Genomic DNA, 22,598 nt, shown 5'->3' on the forward strand with positions numbered 1-22,598 from the left:
GGGGCGGCCCCACGCGGGACCACAGCCTGCCAGCTCTTGAGCCCCAGACCTGCGCCCTCTGCCCCACGCCATGGACTGCGGCGTGATCACCTCCAAGACCGTGCTGCTGCTGCTGAGCCTCGCCTTCTGGGTACCGTGGCGGGATGCTAGGGGACCCGGGGGTGTGGACTCGGACCCGCGTGGTTTACGTGGGGTTTGTGGCCCCGGGTGTTGGGTGCGACAGAGGGCTCTGGGAGAGGGAGCCGGTGCTGTGGGACACGACCGTGTTCTCCTTAATCAGTGTTTCCAGAGTTAATCAGGCATTTTAGTTTACCGGTGTGCAGCTGAGTCATGCTATAGGAAAATACATATTTTTTTCTACATATACATTTCTAAAAAGCAAGAAGATATGGTATTTTAAGTTTCTAAGAAAAAATTTTTTTTTTCTTTTTGACAAGGTGTTTTTAATGTAGTAGGTTTTTTTAATAGTGGGTTTTAAAGACGTGTTGTTAAAGCAAGCTACAAGCTAATTTTGTGATCAGAAACAAATGGAGCTGCTTGGCTGCAGCAGGGTGCAAGCATTGCGCAGGGGCTGCCCTCCCAGTTTGGGGTGCGGAGTATCTGGGGGAGGAAAATGGCTGAGAACTTTGTTCCAACTATGTTCTGGTATAATTATGCGTTTCCAAATCACTTCCTCAATCATTAGGGGGAAAAAAAAAAAAAAAAAGAGGGTGGGGTTACATACCTTTTACTCTAAGCCAGGGGTCGTCAAACTTACTAAACGCAGGCACCGGCGCGCAGATGAAGTGGCAGGAATTCATCTGCGGCTGCTTGGTTCCCCCCCCAAAGCCCCGGCGGGGGAGGGAGGGGCAGGGGGTTCTGTAAATACCGGGGGCTGGATTGAGGACCCTGGGGGGCCGTAGTTTGAGGACCCCTGATCTAAACCCTGTTGTTTTGGGGGACTCAGCATTGCAGGCTTGTGGCATGGCAGCCTTGTGATGGGGACAGTAGGGCCTGGGGTGGGTGGCTGCTCAGAAGAGGTGGTGGTAATTTTGGTAACCAGTCTCCGGTTCTTCCCCTGTGTGGGGAAGTTCCTGTAACTCTGTCATCACCCAGGGATTTGTGTGCTGCTCTCAGAAGGAAACCTGATGTGTATCGGTAGCGTGGTTTGAGCGTTCTCATCTGCTATGTAGCACTTAAATATTTTCAAAGCAGTGTTTTGCAAAGGATGCTTTCAGTGTGATGGTAGTAGCCTGAGAGCGAGGGTTGGGTGCTGCACAGCTCAGGTTAGGGGCTGTTCTCCCACGGCCCTGGCCGAGCAAGGCTAGGTAATGGGGAAGGCAGAGGACTTTTCTGTGGCAAGGGAGAACTAAAAAGAACCAGATGTTTCCCAAAGAGAGAGCTCTGTGTGTGTGTATGTGTTAAATAAAAAGAATGGAAAACCTGCTTGAATTAAACCCTGAGGTCTCGTGGGGTGTTGTCCCCTGTTTTGTAAATAGGGGCCTTGCTGCTGGTTGTAGTGAGGAGCTTGTTTGTTCCCTTCCAGTCCTGTGCCTGTCAGCACAATTTGTTGCTGCATGTGTTCCAAGTAACTCTCATGCTGCTAGCCTGAACAGCGCAGGAGGACATGTCTACTCCTGTGTGTCAATTAATGTGAGCTCACCGTGTATGTTTGGTTTGTGGTGATTTTTTTTAAATCCCCGTAGAGAAATATTGGAGCATCTCATTATTTCTGTGTGGAAATCCCCAGAGCTTCAGCTCAGGCATACCTCAGGTTATCATCATTGCTTGGCTTTTTAAAAATCGAAAACCAGCCTTTTGTCCTCCTAGAAATGTCTGTGGTACATTTACATCTGTTGTAGGGGAACTCTCTTAATTGTGATTGAAGCTATTAGGTCATCTGGATCCACAGACCATCAGCTATTATCCTTCTGCATGTCTGTAGCCTCGGAATTTGGGGTGACCCAGACCAGCCCTTTGGTTTTTTTTTAATCCTAGGGAGAGCAATGCAGCCCCAAAGCTTGTGGCATTTAGACACTGCTGCCTCCATTATGTGTGGTAATAATCACATTTCTGCCGCAGAACTGCAGAACCTGGAATTCAGGTTTTAGGAGGGTGGGGAAAGAGGAACTGACTCTTCTTATATGCTCTTTCAGAACACTTCTAAACAGTTGGGACTCTACAAGTACAAGGCTTCAGATCTTTATCAAAACACAAGATTTGCAAGGAGCATTAGAATCCTTCTCTAACAAGTATTCATGCTCAAGCATTGCACGATGCAAATCTTGCCCAGCTTAGAAATTATTATGGAAAATAATCCACCACCTGCGTATTCAGCAGTCAGTGCAGTTACAGTGCTTTGACAAAGGCTGTTGCTTGGAAGTGTCTTAAAAAGCCTATAAATCCTCTTCTGGATCTCTGATTGTTATCGTTGTGCAGGAGTGAAGAAAGATTTTTGAGGATGACAAATAGGGGCTTCCTAAATTCAATGGAAAAAGTAACTTCTCTCCTACCTACCAGGCTCAGCATCATTATCTGCAGAGCATTCTGCTGTGAGGGGTGGGATCAGGCGTGCTGTAGGTGTGCATACCCACCAGACAAGGCATTAATTGAAGTGTTTCAACTACACAGTTACTAAGGGTGGTGCTTCAAGCTATGGGAGGTCTGCCCACCTCCAATTTTGCTTTTTAGCACCTATTAATTAGGTCCAAGTGTGTGGTTATTTTAGGAAGTGGGTGTTGGCCTGTTCTAGGTGAAGACTGGGGATGATGGTTTAACTCGTGGAACCTAAAAGAGGGAAAGGAAAGGTCAGAGGAGATGCTGATGTTCTTAGCAATATCTTGTGAGGGGACTTGGCTGAGTGGGATGTTGTGATGCTCCTTCAAGGAGAGAGGTGAAATGCTGGGGAGTCACTTGCTGGTCTGAGGGAAGGAACTGGCAATTTTAAAACTGGATGGAAGTTTTGTGCTTTGGTATTTCTGTATAATGTGACCTAAACACCTACTGGGCTGCTTTTCTTCTAACCCTCCTTCTTTACTCCAAAACTGTACTGCTGAATTCAGCTGTTAGAACCTTGCTTGCTTGCTTCAGCTTCCTTGTCACTAAACAGGCCTCTCCTTTCAAGGAGGGTTTGATGTCCATCAGGAGTCCTGGGGATTTTATTGTGAGAAGGCCACCTTACGTGTTGCTGCAGTGATAGTACTGTTTGCCCGAGTTTCCCATTCACTTTTTACGAGAGGTAGGCACATCTGCAGCCTTGCTTCGCTTACCCAAGGGCAGGGAGGAGGACACAGGTAAGATTCCCTGGGAGGTTTTAGCAGAACTGGTGGATTTGAGAGAGCAGAATTTGATTTGATGACAGCAACAGGACTGTTCAAGAATGAGAAGGCCAGGAGAGTGATCCCAGTGCTGGTCTCTAGCAGGGTGTGCTCTACCTGTGAGCAGTGAAGGCAGGCTCGGATTTCCCCAGCTGATCCCTGGCTCCCTCTGCACCCACACACACTCAGGGTGCACCTGAGCTGATTACAGGTCCTTCAGGAGCTTTACTGACTCTTCAGAAGACCCAGCTGCGTTCTGCCTCTTTGCTAACAAGAGGTGTGAACTGCAGTTTCTTGGTTGGGGTTTGACTCCAGACGGTTACAAGAGTCACCCATTGACCAGAGACTAGAGTGGGGGTTTGCCTTCTCGCCTAGTCCTAGCAAAGCTCACAGTGACCGTTGTCCCGTTTCCCTTCTCTGTCCTCTCCAGCACCCTACAGCACCTGTTTTTTGCAGATATCTTCAGATTTGTGATGTAGGCATTTCCAAGGAGCGTGAACCAAAGGTGTTTTGGGGTATTGGTATCATCTCTGCTTTGAGCAGCTGGTCTGGGCATCCTGGAGTATTTGGTCTGTACATAATCTTAACTCCTTTGCTTTGGATGCATCCAAGACTAAAAGCTACTAGTTTTCAACCTAACGGTGGTTTGCTGAGTGATGTGAGATGGTGTACTGGAAGCTTAATCAATGGTAATACTGCTGTGGTATCACTTCTAAGTAATTTTTAGTAATTAATTGGGAAGAATAAACTTATCTCTGGAAAAAAAGTTCCTGCAAGTGTGAATGCTTTGAAATCACTCATGCTGGTGATGGCTGGTTTGGGAATGGTTGTTCTGAAGCCTCAGTCAGTGAGAAATCAGGATACTTAAAAAAACAAATGAAAAAAACCAACAATGAGGAGGATAATTTTTAATCCCTCAGTGGGATTAGAAATGTGAATAGCAAAAGCTGTGTTGGAGGTTATTGGTGCTATAAACACATTTATTTGTAAGGATGGAGGTATTCTTCAAAGAGTCATTAGAGGTCTGGGTGTCAGCAGCCCTGTGACCTGTTTCTCACCTTTCCTCCATCTGTTCTTAGGCAAATCCTTAATCCTGCCTGTAGCTGCCTGCTGTATGTGACAGTGGGGGACAGGCAGCTCTGCCAGGTTTTAATGCTCTGTGTGAAACTTGACAGGAAGACGTGAAGCTGTGGAAGCTCTCCTCCTCAGTCTGGGTCAGGGGAACGACACTGATGGGCCACAGGGTCAGTCTGACTCACAGCAGCGTCCACGGTGGAAAAAGCTGCTTAGCCAAGAGCTTTATTATAGTTACATTTTTTGTACATCCAGTGAGTAAAGCTGTGGTTGTTCATCTACTTCTGAAAGGGCTCCGGACTGGTTTCCCTCTGGGCTTCTTGTTTCTGTCCCTCTGATGGAGCCGTGGCACTGTCTGGGGGCCCTTGGGACCCATGGAGTGATGAGCCGGGAAGGGCTGGGGGACGTTTTGACCCAGCATGAGAAGTGTTGGGTGGGAAGGGGTGGGTTCATTTCTAGCTCTGCTGTGAACTTGTTGCTGAACTATGGGAGGAAAACAGAGCCAGAATGGTCACTGTACAAAGCTGATACTGGGGCTTGATGCAGGATTTAGACATTTTGGCATGATTCACTTGAGCATGCCTTGAAAGGGCAAAGTTCCATTTTATTTTTAACTATTCTGCCCAAAATCGGGAAGCAGAACTGAACTGACTTTCAGGAAAATGTGCTTTGCTGGATGTATAGGGGCAAAATTAAAACTTAAGATGTCGGTGCTGTGTGAGAAATATTACTGTTTCCTGTGCGCTTCTGAGGAACAAGCTTGGTTGGACTGTCCCCAGCAGTCCCTGAGGCTGTGAAAACACCTGTTAGATGGCCGAGTTACGGATCCAGCCCTAAACACACTTTGGTCTCTTCACAAGTCTCACAGTTGGCAGGTCTCTGAAACCAGAGGTCTGGCGTTGTAGAATTGCCTCTGAAAATTACAGCTGCTCGAGAGGTCCCATTTCGTTACCCCTTTGCAAGAAGCTCAGAGCTGGAAGACACTTTATCCAGGGGGAATAGAAAGTGTCTCTTTCCTGTAGTTGATGTATGAACTGGGCCTTTCCTTCATTTTCCTTGAAAGTGTTGCACCGCCAAGCTGCATTTGCTTTACCGTGGAGCTGGCAGGATCCTTTTCCTTACGGGAAGAGGCACGCAACAGTCACATGGCCCTGCTGCCTGCGCCCCTTCCCTTTCACCTGGGTGACAATATTTCAGGGCAGATTAGAGGTGTCTGCCCTGTACCAGCTCTGAGAGGTTTCCCCAGGCTTTTGGATTAGCTCCACTGTTTGCTATTCAGTTTAGTCACATGGTCTGGTGGCTGAGCCAGGAACAGCTTATCAAGTAACTGGGGTGGTTGTGAAGGCAAGTGTTGAACTAGAGGGTGTTTTGTGTCTGAACTGGCCCTTCAGATACAAAACAGCTTGGCAGTGGCTGATAAATCCATCCATGCTCAGCTAAAGCGATACTCGCGGCAAGCTTTTGCCCTGCAGTCTGTGTCTGTATTTGGGGAGAGTAAGAGTGAAATGGGTGGTGCTGTTTTCTCCTAACAGTGGTCCTGGTGTCCTCAGAGGTGCATGTTGCTTTGCTTTCGGTTTTAGCAGCAGCACACTGACCGCAAGGCAGAAGTTTGAGTATTGTAAGTCAGGGGACTGGGGCGCGATTCCTTGCCTTGCACTGGTGTGCAGTCTCCACAAGGAGAATCTTAATGCTTTGTAGGATATGTGCTGGCTTTTAGGGATTGGAAAGTAACCCTGGAGTTAGGCTTGGGGAAGAGAAGAAGATATGCTTGGACAACTCTAAGGAAAACATTTATTTAATATAACTTGAAAACAAACCACTAAAACCAGGATCCCCTCTTGAGAGTGTCGGTTTGCAGCATGTAAAAACTGGCAGTGGATGTCGGTTTCGTTTTTGTTGGTTTTCTTTTTCCCCTAAAAGAGCCACAGGTTTTCAGAGCCTTTTGGCTGCTGCTTCTTGTTTTCATTTGAGAAAGAAAAGGAAAAAGCAAGCGCTTCCGACTGTAGCCACTGAGGAGCCCTGCGGCATGTTTTGAAGGCAAGCCAAAACATGCCCCATAGTTGTACACCTCAGCTGAATATTTAGATATAATACAAATTGAAGAGTTTCCCATGGCTTTGTGTAAGTAGGCTCAGTACAGTTTTGTTGGTTAGGTCCCACTTCTGTACCTCGCATGAGGAGACTGGTTTAAAGGTTTTGAAGTTGTGGCTAATGACTGGCACGAGATCAGTGGTAAGTCTCTCCTGGGGCTGTTGGTGCTGCTGGCAATCAAAGACAGCTTGGTAGGGTCTCACAGCTTCGGTGCTTTTTGTTCCGATCCAAAGCCAGCTTGCTAAGTTCAGTATTTTTTTATTATTTTGCAAATCAATCTTTTCACAACTTGAGAGTCTGAGGGAAGACAGAAAGTTCTTAAATTGCTTTTCTTTCTAGTAGGAGGTGGGGAAAGATTTGAAGCTATGGGCTTCCAAAGCCTCAGAAACTAAAGGAGCTGTGGGACAGTGGGGAGCAGAGCCATGTGTGTCCTGGAAAGCAGCTTAGCAGAAAAAGCTCTGGGGGTCCTGGTGGGCACCAAGCTGACTGTGAGCTAGCAATGTGCCCCTGCTGCATGCAAGTGGAGGGTACCCTGGGCTGCATCAGGAGGAGTGGTGCTAGCAGGTGGAGGGAGGTGATCCTTCCCCTCAGCACTGGTGAGGCCACGTCTGAGGTGCTGTGCTCACCAGTAGAAGAGAGACAGATGTGCTGGAGAGGGCAATGAAGGTGATGACAGCACTGGAGCATTTCTCCTGTGAGGAAAGGCTGAGAGAGCTGGGATTGCTCAACCTGGAGAAGAGAAGGCTCAGGGGGATCTTACTGATGTATGTAAATACCTGAAGGGAAGATGCCAAGAGGATGGGCCAGGCTTTTCTCAGTGGGGCCCTGTGACAGGACCAGAGGCAATGGGCACAAACTGAAACACAGGAAGGTCTCTCTGAACATCAGGAAACATTTTTTTCATTGTGAAGGTGACCAAGTGCTCGCACAGGTTGCCCAGAAAGGTGTTGGAATCTCCGTCCGTGGAGATACTCAAAAGCCATCTGGACATGGTCCTGGGCAGCCAGCTCTAGGTGACCCTGCTTGATCAAGGGGTTGGAACCAGATGATCTCCTGAGGTTCCTTCCCGCCCCAACCCTTCTGTGCTTCTGTGACCTCCTGCGCTGGTGCATGGCCAGCCTGTCTGGCGGTGGCTGGGAGCTGTGGCAGATGGTGGGTGCATCCCCTCCATAGCAGTTGTTGCCTGTGTGGCTATCGGGTGGACATGCCGGAGCCTGCCTGCTGCTCTGCGCTGCAGGTGGAGGCTCCTAGCCCGTAAGGAGGGTCACACACTGTCCTGGATGAAACAGTCAACATAAGTGTGGCAATAATTTATTGTTCAGAGAAATTAATACCATATGCAGGGTTGGAAACGGTAGCTGAGGCCAGGAGGTCCTTCCTGGCTGGCAGAGTTTTAAACCTGGGACAGAAAAGGGGAATCTGTGCAGGTGGGATGGGAAGCGCTCAGCTAGGGTTGCCCTAATTGCTGGGGAATAAACAGCTGTGCCTTGGGTGAAGGGACACTCTCACGTCTGCGGAGCTGCATGGTCCGTATGGGCTAAGTGGATTTTTAAACAGGAGTTGTAAAGTCATTAAAGCGAGCATAAAATGAAGAAGGCTTTCTCAGATGTGCTCAGTGCCTTTGTTTTCCACTGAAGTCACTAGAAAACCTGTTGAATCCATGGAAATGGAGTAACACAGCAACTAGGGAGGACTTGAAAATCTGGTGGCAAATGGGAAGAATAAAACTTGTAGTACAATAAAGCAGTAGTAAGAGCTGGAAAGTGTAATTCCCCTTGCCATGCATGCAGGCTGTTAAGTAATAAATGATTTATGGAGGAAATGTTGTGCAAACCCTTTTCAGCAGAGGATTTACGTGTCAAGGTAAATCAAAACTTTTTCTGTGCACAAAAAAACCCAAAGACAAGGACTGTCTTCTGCGATAAGGAGGGGCTCTGCAGCTGTAACTAAGAGCAGTGTGGCTGGGGCTTGATTCTAGATATGGGGAGCATGGGGACAGCGCAACAGAGCCAAACAGTTGGCAAACTAATAATTGAAGATGATATCCTAATCTGTCCTCTGGCAAATAAAAATTGCTGAAAGGGTGATAGCATCCCAGTGAATGCAGCTGTTGGATCCAAAGGCAAAACATCAGCATCAGGTGTTGTATTGGGTGAGGTTATCTGACCTAAATCACTGCTATGCAAAGATACTGGTGAAAAAAGGTGGCTTTCAAGCCTTAAAATTAGCTAAAACATCTCTGTGAGCCAGTTGTCTAATGAAGAACTAGAAGGCAATGATTCAGAAAATGTTTGTGTGGATATTGGTAGTTCAACAACTGCTATTACTCTTTAAAGATAAACAGTAATATTTACCATAACTTCCTTTGCCCATAACCATAAAAAGTTAATGGTGTGGGACAAAGTCAAATCAGGCTAGCTTTTGCGCTGTGGTTTTTCCTTTTAACACTAGAGCTTTGTCACTCTGTATTTAGCAGACCAGCCTTTTAAAAAGAAATTCCTATACTGTCCACGTTAACAGAGCAAATGATGAAATCAACGCTCTGCACCTGGACGGTGCTGGGAGAAACTTTCAAAAAAACCTCAAAACTAAACCCACTGCTTTTTAATTTCATAGCTACTAGTTTGGCTCCTTTACTGTATTTTATTTAGGTTTGTCAGGGGACAGAGAAGCTTATGCTGATAAATGCGAATAAACACAAACCTCTGTTCTCAGCTATCATGTAAGGTCAGCTTCTTAAAACAAAGGGTGAAAGTGGAAAAATGTCTGTTCTGCCTGACCGATAGATGCAAATTTTATTTTTTTCTTTTTCAGAGCAGTTGTATAGAGGGAACTCTAAGGGGCCCTTAGCTATGGCTGTGACGCTGATAAAGTGTTGTGAAGTATTTGCATGAAGGGCAGGGGCTCACGGTTAGCAGCATATTAAAAATTCCCCTTCTGTCAGTGGGATACAAGGTAAAAATCTTGCTGTACTTTAAAAATATATAAAATCTCCCGTTTTCCAGCAGCTGTCCTGTTCTGCATTAGTGAGGCAGCACAGGCTCCTTACAACCATCCATTGTTCGCTTCTCTTTCTCGGGTAAGATTGAATGTTCACAGTGCTATGTGTGCATTATCTGGCTGGAGGGAGTTGCAGCTTGTTACATAGATTATTGCAGCAGAGCATCACTGTGTATCTGCCTCCCTGGCTCAGCCAGCTGGGCTAAGTATGGGAGAGGTGGATGAAGTGGTGAGTAACCTTGCCCCGATCCTGCTGCAATTATCAGCCGAGGAAAATCCAGTCGTTACAGCTTTGCTTTCTCTTTGCTCAACCCCAAGAAGGAGTTCATTGTTTGCACTCAGACAATTTAAGATCTCTGCTTTCTGTCAGGGGCACAGGATATGAAAAAGCAAGTAATTCTGGTGTTAGGTCCTTGAACCATGTGAGCTGTGGTGGGTGAGACAGCAGAAACGGTTGCAGCTTTGTTGCTCAGCTGTGAAATGGGGCTTTCTTGCAAAATTTGCATTTGCCTCATGTCTTCAGCTTGTCTTATGGGAATCATCAGGGTCACAAAGAAATAGCAGCAGCGTTTCCTGGAGCCCCGGTAAGTCAGCTGGCGGTGTTTGGGGAGGAAGGGGTAAGGTTAGGATGTTCTGTTTGCGTCGCTGGCAGATCACAGCTACTTGCCAGCAGCAGTGCAGCCCCACAGACCAGGTGAACTGGTTCTCCCGTATCAGCCTTGCATCACTCCTTGGCTGCCTGCACTGAGGTTTGTGCCAGCTGTGTTGAGCCAAGCCTCTTCCATGCATTGCACGATCCTGTTCTGCACAGAGTTCTTCTGAAAGCAAACATCCAAGCAGGAGATGAAAAAAAAAATACTGTAAAGAAAAATAACAATTTCTAGTGTGAATTTCTTGGTATAATTCTGGCAACCTTATGTGTAATTTTAGATGTGTTTGAGAAAGTGTTTGATTAATTATGAAGAAGGAATTCCTTGATCTTTCTCCCCAAAAGTAGATGCTTAAACTGTGAAAGATTTGTGAAAAAATTTTGGGGAAAAAAATTGTGAAAGATACTTTTTGTTGAGATCCAACAGAGATCTGTTTAATTAGGCATAATTAACAGACTTAAGGTCTGTCTCCAGCAGTGCACAGGACATTTCTTGTACTTTTTTTCTAGAGAAGTTTCATCTTAGATCTAGGAAAGGGCTGAAGGTTTTGCAGTGTTGGAAAATCCTTCCAGCAGATTTTGAACTTGCCTTAAATACTGGGAAGGCTTATGGAGAGAGTTTAGATTTATGTCCTGAAATATTTTTCATCCTTGCTTTTGAAGTTTGCCTCTGGGACTCATCTGCAAAAATAAAACAGGGAATAGACTGTTAGCTGAAATGCCTTCCACTCCTGAGTGACCCTGCTCTTCCAGGCTTCAAAGCCTTCACTTTGAATTAAGAACAATGGGTGAAGTTGTGGTTGTATCTCAGTTTGTGGGGAAAAACGTGAACTTCCTTTAAGCCAGATCTTTACCCAGAGTCTTTTAATTTTACCTCATTATAATTCCTCTTTCTGCTTGGAAGCAGAAGTTCAGAAATTATAATAGACCTCTTGTTGGCAGTGTTTTGTCTCTGACCAGAACCCAGACAATCCTGGATGTTGCAATAAAGCCAACTGTGAAAGTGCTGGTCTATATTTGCATTGCTAAAGTTTAGGCAAGTATCTCCTTGAACTCAAGACTGGACCCTCTGATGTTGGCTTATTGTTGTGGAGCTTTGCTAGCCCTGTCTTCATGGGACTTCTGTGAACTGGCTTCACAATTCTGTTTCCTTTTTTTAAAAGTTGTGTTAGCCTTTTAGTAGCAACAAGGTTTTTCGTAGTTTTGTGCGGTTGTTCGGTCTTTAGCATTTCTTGTGCATACTTCCATTGCATTGTGCATTGACCACACTGAAAATAGGTAGAAAACCAGTTTTAAATTATAGATGAGAGATGAAGAATGTGTCCGTTGTCTAAAGTGCTTGCAGAAGGATAATAGAAATATTGGGGTGTTCTTTGGTGTAAAAAATCCTATAGGAAGATTAAATTTTGAGGCAGACTGTCTTTAGAAGTACAGAAGTACTTGCAAAGGCTCGGGCTAGGGTTAGGCAGAAGAGCAGGGCTTTACATTCACTGAAGACATACACTTTGCACATTACCTAAGTCACAAGGCTGTTTCATTGTGCACATTTTGACGTGTCATTGACACTCAATGTGGATGACTGATTTACTTGCCAAAAACATGGTTTATGCCTTTTTGTAGCCAGCTATTTAGTCTGTGCTGCCTTCCCTGTGGTAGTCACTCCTGCTCCCTTCCTCCAGGCACTACTTTCCTCTATCACGAACCTTTCTGAGGGTCTCTCAGGCCTTCTGGTTGTCTCCTGGAGCTTCAGGCACCTGGTTGATGACAGCTGTGGTGGGACATCTGAATGTCAGCACTGAGCTGTACCCAGGGCTGATGGTCTCAGGAAAAATGTTCTCATTAATGGCTATGCCCAGATTCAAGCGCTTGGTTTAAAAGTGCATGTGCAGGAGGCTTTGTGCTGCTAGTGGCTGGCTTCACCTTTGGTTTGGGGTGACTGCCTGGAGTACTGCCTCTAGTCTGGAATTTGTAAAGCCATAACTACACTTTGCATTAGGTTTGCAGTGATGGCAGCAGCACAGAGACCAAGGATGAGGTGATTTTGGGGTACAAGTACAGTGGCTGGGATCGTCGCCATATTGTGTCTGTATTCATCGGGAAGGGTTATGACTTAGTACATGCATCTGCCTGAAATTTCCCCAAAAACTGAGAAACCAGAATACCATTACTATCCAGCCATACCCATGTTCACCAGGAAGGCTTCAAAACCCAGCCACAAATGCAGTCAGGGGTTGCAGTCAGGTTTGGAAGGCTGACAGTAACTAACTGCAGCATTATTCACGTAATGCTTTCAGTCATGCACAGTGCTAAGTAGGGAGAAGTTTTAAAGTTAACCCAGAGCATCATGCTGTTCCTGCTGCCCGTCACCTGGATGTTTTCCACAGCTTCTATGGGAGCAGAGGCCAAACTCTGAATCCTTTTAGGAACTGTATGAGCTGCTTTCTGAGCTGGTGCTGGCCCAGCTAAGCAGAGCAGTTCTGTGGTTAATAAAAGGCCCTGCAGCCCTTGTCTTGAATCTGCATTGTTTTCACTGGGTTTGGGGCCAACAAGGCAAATCACAGTGCACGACGGTCCTAGGAAATACCAGAAATAAAGGATATATTGGGCAAGTCCCATCATCACGTTTTCTCCATGGTGATGGATAGTTAGCCTGGGAGTGTTGCTTCCTTCTCGGTGGCAGCCCTTGCACAGATGGTGCCATTCCAGAGTGGATAATAGGTGGACAGTTGCACGTGCATCCAGCTCTCCAGGCCAGAAATACGGGATGGGCTTTTTGAGTCATACACCTCGCTCTTTTTGTGCAATTGAAGGCAAGGCAGGATGGAGGCATGGTGTCCCTAGCTCCACCTTTAGTGCTTCTACCACTCCAGGGATTTTTCCTGTCCCGCTTTCATTACAAGAGCATAGTGTTGGAGAAAGAAGAGGTGGTGTTGCTCACGGTGGTGAAGTGAGAAGGCAGCGGTGCTCTTTGAGCTAAAGTGGTCGCATCTTTCCCCCGCATGCCTAAAAAGGGCTGGGAGGAAGAAGCCCTGGTCACTGTATGCCTGCAGACAGGGAAACAGGAAAGAGCTTATCCTCAATGAGAGGAAGTTAAAGGAAGTTTTACAAACTGCTTTAATCATTAGCATCACCTGAAAACCCGGTGCGTGTGGAGAAGAAAAAAACCAAAACCCACTCTTGAGAACTGGTGGATCCTATAGCTTTTCCTAATAGCTCACTTTGTAGAGGACCTGCTGTATCTGAGCTCCAACACAGCAGGATCTTGCATGATGTGCTGAAAGTCTATAAGGGTTAGTTTGATGCTGGTTTCATCACTTGGGGTGCCTGATCCTGGTAATTTTGAGGTACAGACAGCGTCCAGGAACGCAAGAGTAGCGTGGGATGGGAGCTGCCTGAAATGAAGGCTGTTCCCTGTGCTTGGAGGTAATTGAAGGGCAGGCACCAGACCTGGCTGGAGGGGAAGGAGCCAAACAAGGTAAAGGAATTAGCAAGTCCTAGCTCCAGTGTGAGGAGTGTTGGATTTTAATTAAAACGTTCAGCACTGAGGGAACTAATGAACTGCTCGTAAGCCGTGTGATGAAATCCAGCAGTAGCCTATTGAAAACAGACAGACCGGTTTCCCTCGAGTTTTCAGAATGTGAGTTATGGATGGTGTTTCATTTTATAGGCATTGTCTTGTGCTGCAGGATTATAGAGCATGGATGAGCTGTTGTAACTCCTGAGAAGTTTTTTTTTTATGCCATTGGTGAGGTATTGGCAAGGCATCGCTGAGTCTTCTGGTGCTACTTCCAGGGCTGTACCCAGTTCTGTGCATAAAAGCCTCTGGTTTCCAGGGCTGCTAGCTGGGCAGCTGTCACCGATGCACTGTATCTTGGCCTCAATCAGCAAAACATCTTTTTGGAGGAGAGTTTTATTTCAGAGGTTGCAGAAATGTTTCCTCCAGGACAAGCAGGGACTGTGTTTTGCTGAGACTAGGAATATTTGTACCTGTTTTAGTGGTTAATGCTGTGTAAGAGTGTAAAGAATGAGTTTTTTCTCAAAGTAAAGCCCCCAACTAACAACGCACTCCTGTAGTGATCATCTTAAAAAGTTGATTCCTGCAAATGCAGCGTTGGGTAGGATGTGGGCGATCTTGGGTAGGCAGTGTGAGCTTGGCCTTCTGCAGAGGCACTGGCTGACACATGTCAATAGACTCCGGTGTTTCACTGTTAAAGTGGTGGTTCATTAGTAGAGGAGTGAATACTGGGTTGTGAATTTTGTCTTCTCTGTGTTAAAATTCGAATGGGTAGCTAGTTTCAGACAGCATTTTTTTCTTCTAGATCTTTGCATTCTGTAGTCATTGCTTCTAAAGTGGAAATATTAATTGTACCATTACAAAAAGCTCCATGTTTACTTTCCTGGGTAGATGCTTAATAGATGACTGCTAATAATTTACTTTATTGCATTTCAGGCAGCAGCAGCAGGTCTCAGCTATGTTGGGGCATATGTCATTAACACCTACAAGAGCTATGACAACTTTCTGCAGGACAAGTATGCTCTGTTGCCAGCCATGATCATTATTTGCATTGCTGTGATAATGTTCATCATTGGGTTGATCGGCTGCTGTGCCACCTTCCGGGAGTCTCGTGTTGGTCTAGGGCTGGTGAGTGGTACATGTTCTTGCATGTCCTCTTCTTCACCCTGTTGCATGGTATGGGAGGTGCTGCACTTGACCGTCTCGGGATGTACAGGACAGAAAGTGAAAGATTATTCTGAAATATACTGCTGAAGCACTGCTCCTTTGTGGGAGTTACATAGAGCTGTGACACACTGATTGGTGGTGAAGTGCGGGCTAAATTATTGGTGGCACTGCCTTGTACAGACAAGTACCCACAGCCATGGACAGTTTCATGGCTCTGCCTCAGCTAGCTCGCTGGAGATGAGTGTGAAGAATAGCAAGTTTTGAGAAGCAAGGTGGTGGTGTAGGAACAGAAGTGAATTTTCAAAGCAAGCAAAACAGATAGATTTTTCTGCTGACTTTAGTTCTCTGAATCCTGTAAGTGCTCCTCAATGACTTCTAGAATGATTTTTAAAAAGCTGGAAAGGTTCATGTTGAGTAATTTCAGGCCCCAAACTCACACCTTGAAGGCAACGTGAGCTCAACAGGCAGTGCCCAATATATCTAACTCAGCTGCTGGTTCATCTGTGCAGTGTCCTGTTTGAGACTGCCCTTGTGAAGTGTCTTCTAGGCTCTTCACACAGACCATGTCATGGCAGTGTTCAGGAAACTGCCTACATTGGGCACAGATCGTGTGGAGCCGCAGTTGTAGTCCCAGCCATGCACAGTAGTTTCCTATTCTAAATTATTTTCCGGAAACTGTTTTGATCGGAGAGGCAACAACAGATAATGATAACCTACTACTATAAATTAATGTGATGGGTAATGTGCAATTGAATTGAAATGCTGTGGAATTCTTCCTTACAGTCTCCCTCTTTTAATTTCAGTTCTTGGCCATTATCCTGATTATCTTTGTTGCAGAAGTATCTGCTTTTGTCCTGGGATTTGTTTACAGGGAAAAGGTAAGCAAAGAATTAGCATCTCTGTACTAACCTAAAAGTAAAGAATAGATCTTGCATCTTTAGGGCATTTAGATATGTCCAGTTTTCTTGCACTTCATCCCCTATCCTGCAGCCTACAGGGCAAGCAGGAATGGGGATGTCACCATCTGGTATGTGGATCAGTCTTTGTTGGGAACACGGTAAATACATAAAGTATCTGACAGCCATCGCAACAATCTCTACATTGGATTAAACAGTTCTTGATGCTCACAGTGGAGGGCTTTTCCATCAGGGGAGGCAAACTTCTATCCAGGAACATGATTCTGGTTAAGTGCCACTTGCATTTTATCTAAACATCGCTTGTTTTGGGGATTTATTTTTTTTTCCCTGACTTAGTTGGAATACAGGTCTTTTGCAGTTTCCACTAGATAAAATTTTAGCTCTCATGTTAAAACAGTATGTTCCCACCCCAAATAGGTAAAAACTGATGTGCAAGGCACAATGCGCTCCGTCTTTGAGAAGTATGATGGGAATAATCCAGAGTCTACTGTTGTGAATTACTTGCAAGAACAGGTAAGAAAATACTTAAATTGTCCTGAGAATTATTTAGAGAAGAACACTTGGGCCCTAAACAAGGTATTTAGGCTCAGGGAAGAGAGTCCACACTCAGCAGTAAACACTGCAGCAGTGAACACTAGCACATGATTCTCCAAGGCGATTGAGATGAGGGTGCTCCCCACTCTGCAGCGTTGGCATTTTGAGGTTGTTGGTGTAAAGTCTATGTAAACGAGCGATATCGCTGACACAAGTAGCCTTTAGATCAAGCCAAATGAGTACGTCTGCGTAACTGCTGCTAAGAACCTTGTACCATAAAATAGAAAGATGACAAAAGACTCTGTCCTGCAACCTGTCACAAAGAATAAACCAGTAAGGAGGTAATAATGTATGAAAGGAGGTTGATCTATTTTATCTATGGCTGTTTTCCTGAAGTACTGCTACTTGTAAATCTGCCTCATACTGAGGGCAGCTCCTGCCCAGTATGCCCAAGAGAGGTCTAACTCAACATTAGCATTCATGTTTGTATATATTCATGCATACCCATAACCGTCCTGTGTTTGGCAGCTTCATTGTTGTGGGGTAAAGAACTACAGCGACTGGACAACCACCCAGTGGTTTAACTCCACCGGTAACAACAGCGTCCCACTGAGCTGCTGCAGGCAAGAGATGAAGAACTGCACAGGGCATCTGGATCAGCCACAGGAACTCAATACACGGGTGAGGATAAAGGGCACAGTTTCACAAACGGGCCATGATCATTCTCAGCCAGCCAGCCAGAGGAAGGCACTTCAGGCAGGGTTTAGGGATAATTTCATCCAATTCTTTTCATCAGTTTGTCCCCTGAGCCTTTTTCTCCCCATGGTTTTCCTCTAGCTAACTTCCTTCTTTAATTCCATAAAAACTCCTACATGATGAAAGAGAGGCACCAGTCTGGATATTTGGTCATGTCTGTCTGTTGGTAACTCCTCCATTTCATTTTGCTACAGAAGCAACATGACAAGGCCAGAGCACTAGCTATGCACACACAGTCGTTCAGACAGATCTGGGGTAGGGGAAGAAACTCTTTTAGGATTGACCATGCTGAGTATGGAGAACTGCGTACCAGGTTCTTCAGTCTGGGGCACAAGCCCTTAAGTTGACTTTTATAGATACCATTGCTGGTCTTCCTGGCTCTGGTTTTGGGCACATCTTTAAGTCGCTTGAGCTAGAGGAGACTGAGAAGCAGCAAAATGTCAGTGAATTGTGGTTTGTCAGTGCCTCTCAAGCTAGAGGAGAACAAAAAGCCATTTGCTCTGGAAGACAAGAATGAAAGCCCTCAGGTCTGCAGTGGTTGGTTAGACAGGCCTTGCAAGATCCTGCTTCCTTTGAAGGGTTGGGGAGAAAAATATTTTTTTAAAAGTCCAGCTGTATTAACATGTTTTAACTTGTTTTCATGCTATCTCTTTCATGGCAGGGCTGTGCAGATGAGCTGGAGTCTGGGCTGCAGGGCGTTATCAGCTACGCCATGCTTGTAATCCTGGGGTTTGCCATTGTAAAGGTAAATGTTTCTGTCGCTTCCCTTGTGAAAAATAATACTGTTTGCCCTTCGATCTCGGGGCTTTCTCTTCTACCATGTCTTGTTAGCCTACAGTCTTTTTCTGGCTGTGAAGTAGACCGGGTCTTCTGTTCCTCACTTGTTTTCTTACTTGTCTCCATTTTGTCTGCCCAGTGATGAGGGGGTTATCCAAAAAGCTAGTAGGGGATTTGGGATGGCAAGTCAATTGAGAATCCATCTTGGTCCTTTAGTAGGAGGTACAAAAAGGTAGGTGTGCTAAAAGGCCTGGATCTAGAATTCTTTATTAAAACAACTTTTTCTATATTTAACTAGAATTTTTAAAAAATCCTCATTAAAGTTTGTTTTTAGATATAACCCAATGAACAGTCCTGTGCTTGAAGACTTGGAATCAAAATGGATTAGAAATATGAACAGGAGTGAAACCAGCGGGCCTTTTTATAGATTAACAAGACTGAATTAAATTAAATGTGAAAACAGATCATCTTGTGGGTGAAAATTAGATTTGAAATGCTCTGATGGAAAACTCCTCACAATTGACACATCAAAGAAATGCCTACATAGCTTTGTGAAGGTTTGACCCATAAGCCTGGTGGTTTGTCATTGTTCCCCGTACCTGTTCTCCGAGATTAGTAACCTGTTCCTTGTTGGCAGTGGTTTGAACCATCTAGTAACAGCAGAGTGTTTTTTCTTTGACTATCTGCTCTCTGTAAAAGAGTGGCTGTAAGTTTAATCCGTGCAGAACATTTGCAGTTTAATGCCCCACTCCTGCACTCAAGGCAGAAGCCAGTCTGTCCAGATGTCAGCTCAGGACTGGGACTCGACTTAATTAAACTTTCCTTTTCTTAATTTTGGCCCTAGCAGAGAGATCATTGTTTACAGTATTTGATCTCATGGGCATAAATTGCTCAGTGATGAGGTTTCCATCATTTCCTTTCCCTCTATAAAAGTGATGAGTTCCAAGCTCCCATTACATGTCCCATTACTATGTGTGATGAACTCTCCCATCATGATCTCTCCTGTGATTGTCTCCAAAGATTGCCTTTGTATATTCTGTGCTATCTTTATTTGCATATTTTATATGCTTATATATTTTGTAGACCTAATTTTAAGTCCAGAATAATCCCATACTTTCACTAAAATTTTTCCCCACAATAAGGTATGTGTATGTACAAATTAATGGGAGAAACCAGGGAGGAAAATGTTGAGGTGGAACTATTACTGGAAATTGATATGCAAATAAATCACTTTCTGTAGGTGTGTTTTTAAAGTGTTTTTTAATATAAATGTTCTTGCTATGGGGAAGAAGTCTAACATAGGCATTGAGCCTGATGACTGAAACAAAAAGATACAGCAAAACTAAATCTCTTGTGCACTCTCTTTTTCAGTTCTTTGGCATGCTGAGTGTCTGCGTGCTTACTTGCAGGAGAGAAGACAGTGGATATCAGCCTCTTTACTCGGGGGTGTTTGCTTAATAAAATGCAAAGATCACTTTTTTTTTTTTTTTGCTTCCTGATGATAAAATAGACTTGTAAAGATGAATGCTAAAGGACAATTTATGACCTTCTTGCTAAGTATTTTACTTTATGTATATGAGGTGGGAAGAACGTTGTGTACTGATTTGGGAAGGTTTCTTGTGGGTGATGTGAAATGGCAATTTCAATATTCAGTGCCCCACAGTAATGTACCCTGATGTTGTATATACCACAACTTTATGTAGGTTATTGTAGATTTGGATTTGTGACTTTAGATAGCACCAGATGGTGTAACAGACTCCAGAAATAATCTTTCTTCCGAAGTTCTTTCCTCTACCCTTAAACCATGGAAAAGAAATGGTATTTTCGATCGCTGAACTGAGACAGCAGGAGTGGTTTCAGTTGTCTGCACAAGTGTCAGATCATTCCCATGGCATGCGTAATCAAAAGAAACTTTAGAATGCCAGGTTCAAATATTCTTCATAAACATGAGGAGTTAGAGTACTTTTTCTCTATATCTGATGGTGCTTCTATTAAAATCATAATTTTTTTTTTTCTTTTTTTCCTCCTTCTCATGGTCATATGTTGTAATTCAGTTTCCAGCAGAGGTTGTTGGTGCAAGACAACCCGATGTTGAAAGTCTAGAAGAGGAATTTGAGATGAGTTTTGAAGCAGCTAGCAAATGTGAACATTCCCAGGGTAGGAGGGGGATGTGTGTTTTGAGCTTTTTAGCTCAGGACATCTCTCTTTAGCTTGTTGTTTTTTTTAAATTATTATTTGACATTAAAAATTGCTTATGAAGCAGGGGATTTGAGTATTTTTTTTTTCTTGTACTGATGCTTTTATGGTTTGTCTACACAAAGACCATGTCTCTTCTTGAGAAGAAGACATGTTCTTGAGACATGTTCTACTCTTGAACAACGTAGAAGTTGCCAGAGTTACTGCGATGCTGAGAGACAGGAGCTACCTTGACTCGGTGCGGTCGTGCAGACGGGGCTGGGGGCAGGGGGGGCTAGCACAGCCTTCCCGGCGCTGCTGAAGGTCTGGCCACTTCTCACTGCTAAAAACGTTAAGATGATGCGTTCTTGTACTGAGCTATTTCACTGTTGTCTGGCGACTCGTGCTTTGTTACTTTTCCTTTCTCCTCTGAGGTTTGCTGAATGCAGTCACTTCTAGGGTTGCATCACTGCTTCAGAAATGGCCTTTTATCTCATTTGTATGTTAATCTGTTTTGGTTCTTCAGGGGGTTCGGGGTTCCTGGGGAGGGAGGGAGCTATGAGCTATTCTTTGTTAGGGAATTGTGGAAAAGAAGATGTTTTGCTCATTTTCTTTCTTTGGAGAGATAAGCAGTCTACCTTTAGCAATAAACCTTTGTAGCTAATTAGAAGAGAGGAGTTTGGGCTAAGTGTAAGCTGTTTATTTATCCCACCCAATTATATATCCCACCCGACAAAAAAAACAAACCAGCCAAAACCCCAACTAACCCAATTTAAAAAAAAAAAAACACCAAAACCCCCAATGGCTGATAGTTTATAAGATGTACCAGCATGAGTATGTTTATGTTGAAAAGTGACAACTTTTATTGAGGGCTTTGTCTTCTGTTGAACGCCGAAATAAACGGAATTTATGTAACCAATTAATAAATGCTGTGGCCTTGGTTTTTTTTTACGTTGGAATCCCAGTTGCCCGCGCGGCCGGGAGCTCCACCTCAGCCGTTGCGCTTCCCCCCAGCAGTGCCGCCCGCTTCCCGCCCGCTTCCCGCCCGCCGCGGCCGCGCAGGCGCCTGAGCTCTCCAACGGCTGGGCGGGCGCGGCGCGTTCGAACCGCCGGTGCCGCCAGAAGCCGGCGGAGCCGTGCCGCGGGGATCCGGTCTCTTCTTCAGCGCCCCGAGCGAGCCGGCTCCGGTCGGCGCAGCGGTGAGAGCGGGGCGCAGCGGGAGGAGAACTCGGGTCGGGTCGCAGGACGTGAGGCAAAACGGAGCGCGAGTGGCCGGGGGCTGGTGCAGGCTGTAGAGGATTCCTTTCCCCTTGACTCTCCTGTGGTACGGAGGGTGTGGAAATGGGCGAATCTTGAATAACTAATGCAGCAAGCGTGCTAGTTCGTGGTACTTTAGAACGACAAGGAAAATAAAAGGTTTGTTTCCAGGTGCTGGCCGCCAGAGGGAGCAGCGTGAGCGCGGGAAGCGCCGGGCCCGCCGGGCCGGCCTTGAGGGCTGCCCGGTGGCGGCGCGTCTTCGTCTGTTATTTTCTATAATACAGTTAATACTTGTACTTATATAAGGGTAACCCATGTATAATGCTGCCTTTTGTGCGTGCATACTCTTCTAGCAAGCAAGTGCACGTTTCTTTTTGTTTAAGTACTGGTCATTAAAAAAAAAAAGATCAAAACACCTCTTTAGCTGCAGTCTCCCTGAGAGAGCCTTATAGAACCATATAAACCATATTTCTTGCTCATTGCAGTAAATTTCCAATTCCTTTAGTAGTTAACGCCTTAATATAATAAAAGACTTACCCAGTTTGATGAGGAATCCTTGTACTGATATTACACTGCGTTTATCTCCAGAGTTCAGGGGAATTGCTTTGTCTTGTTTAATGCTGGTCACTGCGCTTTCTCTCCTGCATGCAGTTTGCTAAAATAGAAGGTGGTTACTACATTTACTGCTTCACTTAGGTTCCATTTGGTTGTGTGAGAGATCAGGGTCTTTTTTTAAAATTCTGCTTGTGTGCTTAGTGTTTGCAACTGAAGTCTTATTCTGTTTCCCCTCAGTGTGGTGATGGAGCACAGGGTGTCCTCAGGCCTGGAAGATTTATGCCTTCACATCAACAAGAAGATTTCAAAAATTAAAAATACTCTTATTTTAAGAAGGATAGGTAAAAGAAATTAAGAGTGGCTTTTGGTTTGCACTTCCTTGCAGAAAATGGCAATGCTCTAATTAGACAAGGAATGTACCATGAAGCGGGAATCCAGGAAAATGTAGAGAATAACAATAAAGTGAGCAAGGATGACAAAATGGGAGCATTATCAGGGAACTAGGTGCCAAGCAGAGAACGTAGGCTGAGTGAAAGTGTGTTGCTCAGAGGGGCTTGAAGACTGTTGGTGAATGTACCCTGTATTTTATGTACTTGGTAGCGAAAGCTCCTAATAGGAGAAGAAAAAATATGCTGCCAAGTATGTTAAGCAATTATGTCAAGCCTAATCACAAAAATGTGCAAAGGCACAGGTGAAAGTTTATACAGGTGTCTTGTCCTAGCATTCCAGGAGTGGCTGGCTGTGGCAGTGGGCAACAGACTTATTTAAACTGACATACTGAAATTGATTGGAATGTTTCAGATTCATCTCTTACCCTTTCATAGGCACAAAGAGAA

At 45.0% G+C, this 22,598-nt stretch overlaps 2 protein-coding genes and 1 long non-coding RNA gene across 5 annotated transcripts in view; 2 read left to right on the plus strand and 1 right to left on the minus strand.

Annotated features, from left to right (window-relative positions):
* On the plus strand, nt 1–19,783 carry LOC121081445 (tetraspanin-36-like). The gene is made up of 7 exons (XM_040580484.1): nt 1–130; nt 14,561–14,752; nt 15,595–15,669; nt 16,126–16,221; nt 16,771–16,923; nt 17,660–17,743; nt 19,147–19,783. Exons 1-7 carry the CDS (start codon nt 71–73, stop codon nt 19,231–19,233), a joined length of 747 nt encoding a protein of 248 aa, XP_040436418.1. The 5' UTR covers nt 1–70; the 3' UTR covers nt 19,234–19,783.
* Nucleotides 19,218–20,887, minus strand: LOC121081446. The gene is made up of 2 exons (XR_005825700.1): nt 20,145–20,887; nt 19,218–20,108 (listed from the first exon to the last, which is right to left on the minus strand). It is a non-coding gene; the product is annotated as an uncharacterized LOC121081446 (long non-coding RNA).
* LOC121081443 (spindle and kinetochore-associated protein 1-like) overlaps nt 20,887–22,598 on the plus strand; it is a 14,794-nt gene continuing 13,082 nt past the window's right edge. The window contains exons 1-2 of one of the 3 annotated variants that reach the window (XM_040580483.1): nt 20,887–21,149; nt 22,000–22,103. In XM_040580483.1, coding sequence (XP_040436417.1) covers nt 22,007–22,103 — 97 coding nt within the window. In that variant the 5' untranslated portion in view covers nt 20,887–21,149; nt 22,000–22,006. Of the gene's footprint in view, nt 21,150–21,252; nt 21,275–21,999; nt 22,104–22,136; nt 22,225–22,598 lie in introns of those variants that run through there. The other 2 variants (XM_040580481.1, XM_040580482.1) reach the window with 2 other exon arrangements.

Source organism: Falco naumanni, chromosome Z, assembly GCF_017639655.2.
Source record: "Falco naumanni isolate bFalNau1 chromosome Z, bFalNau1.pat, whole genome shotgun sequence".
Taxonomy (NCBI): domain Eukaryota; kingdom Metazoa; phylum Chordata; class Aves; order Falconiformes; family Falconidae; genus Falco; species Falco naumanni.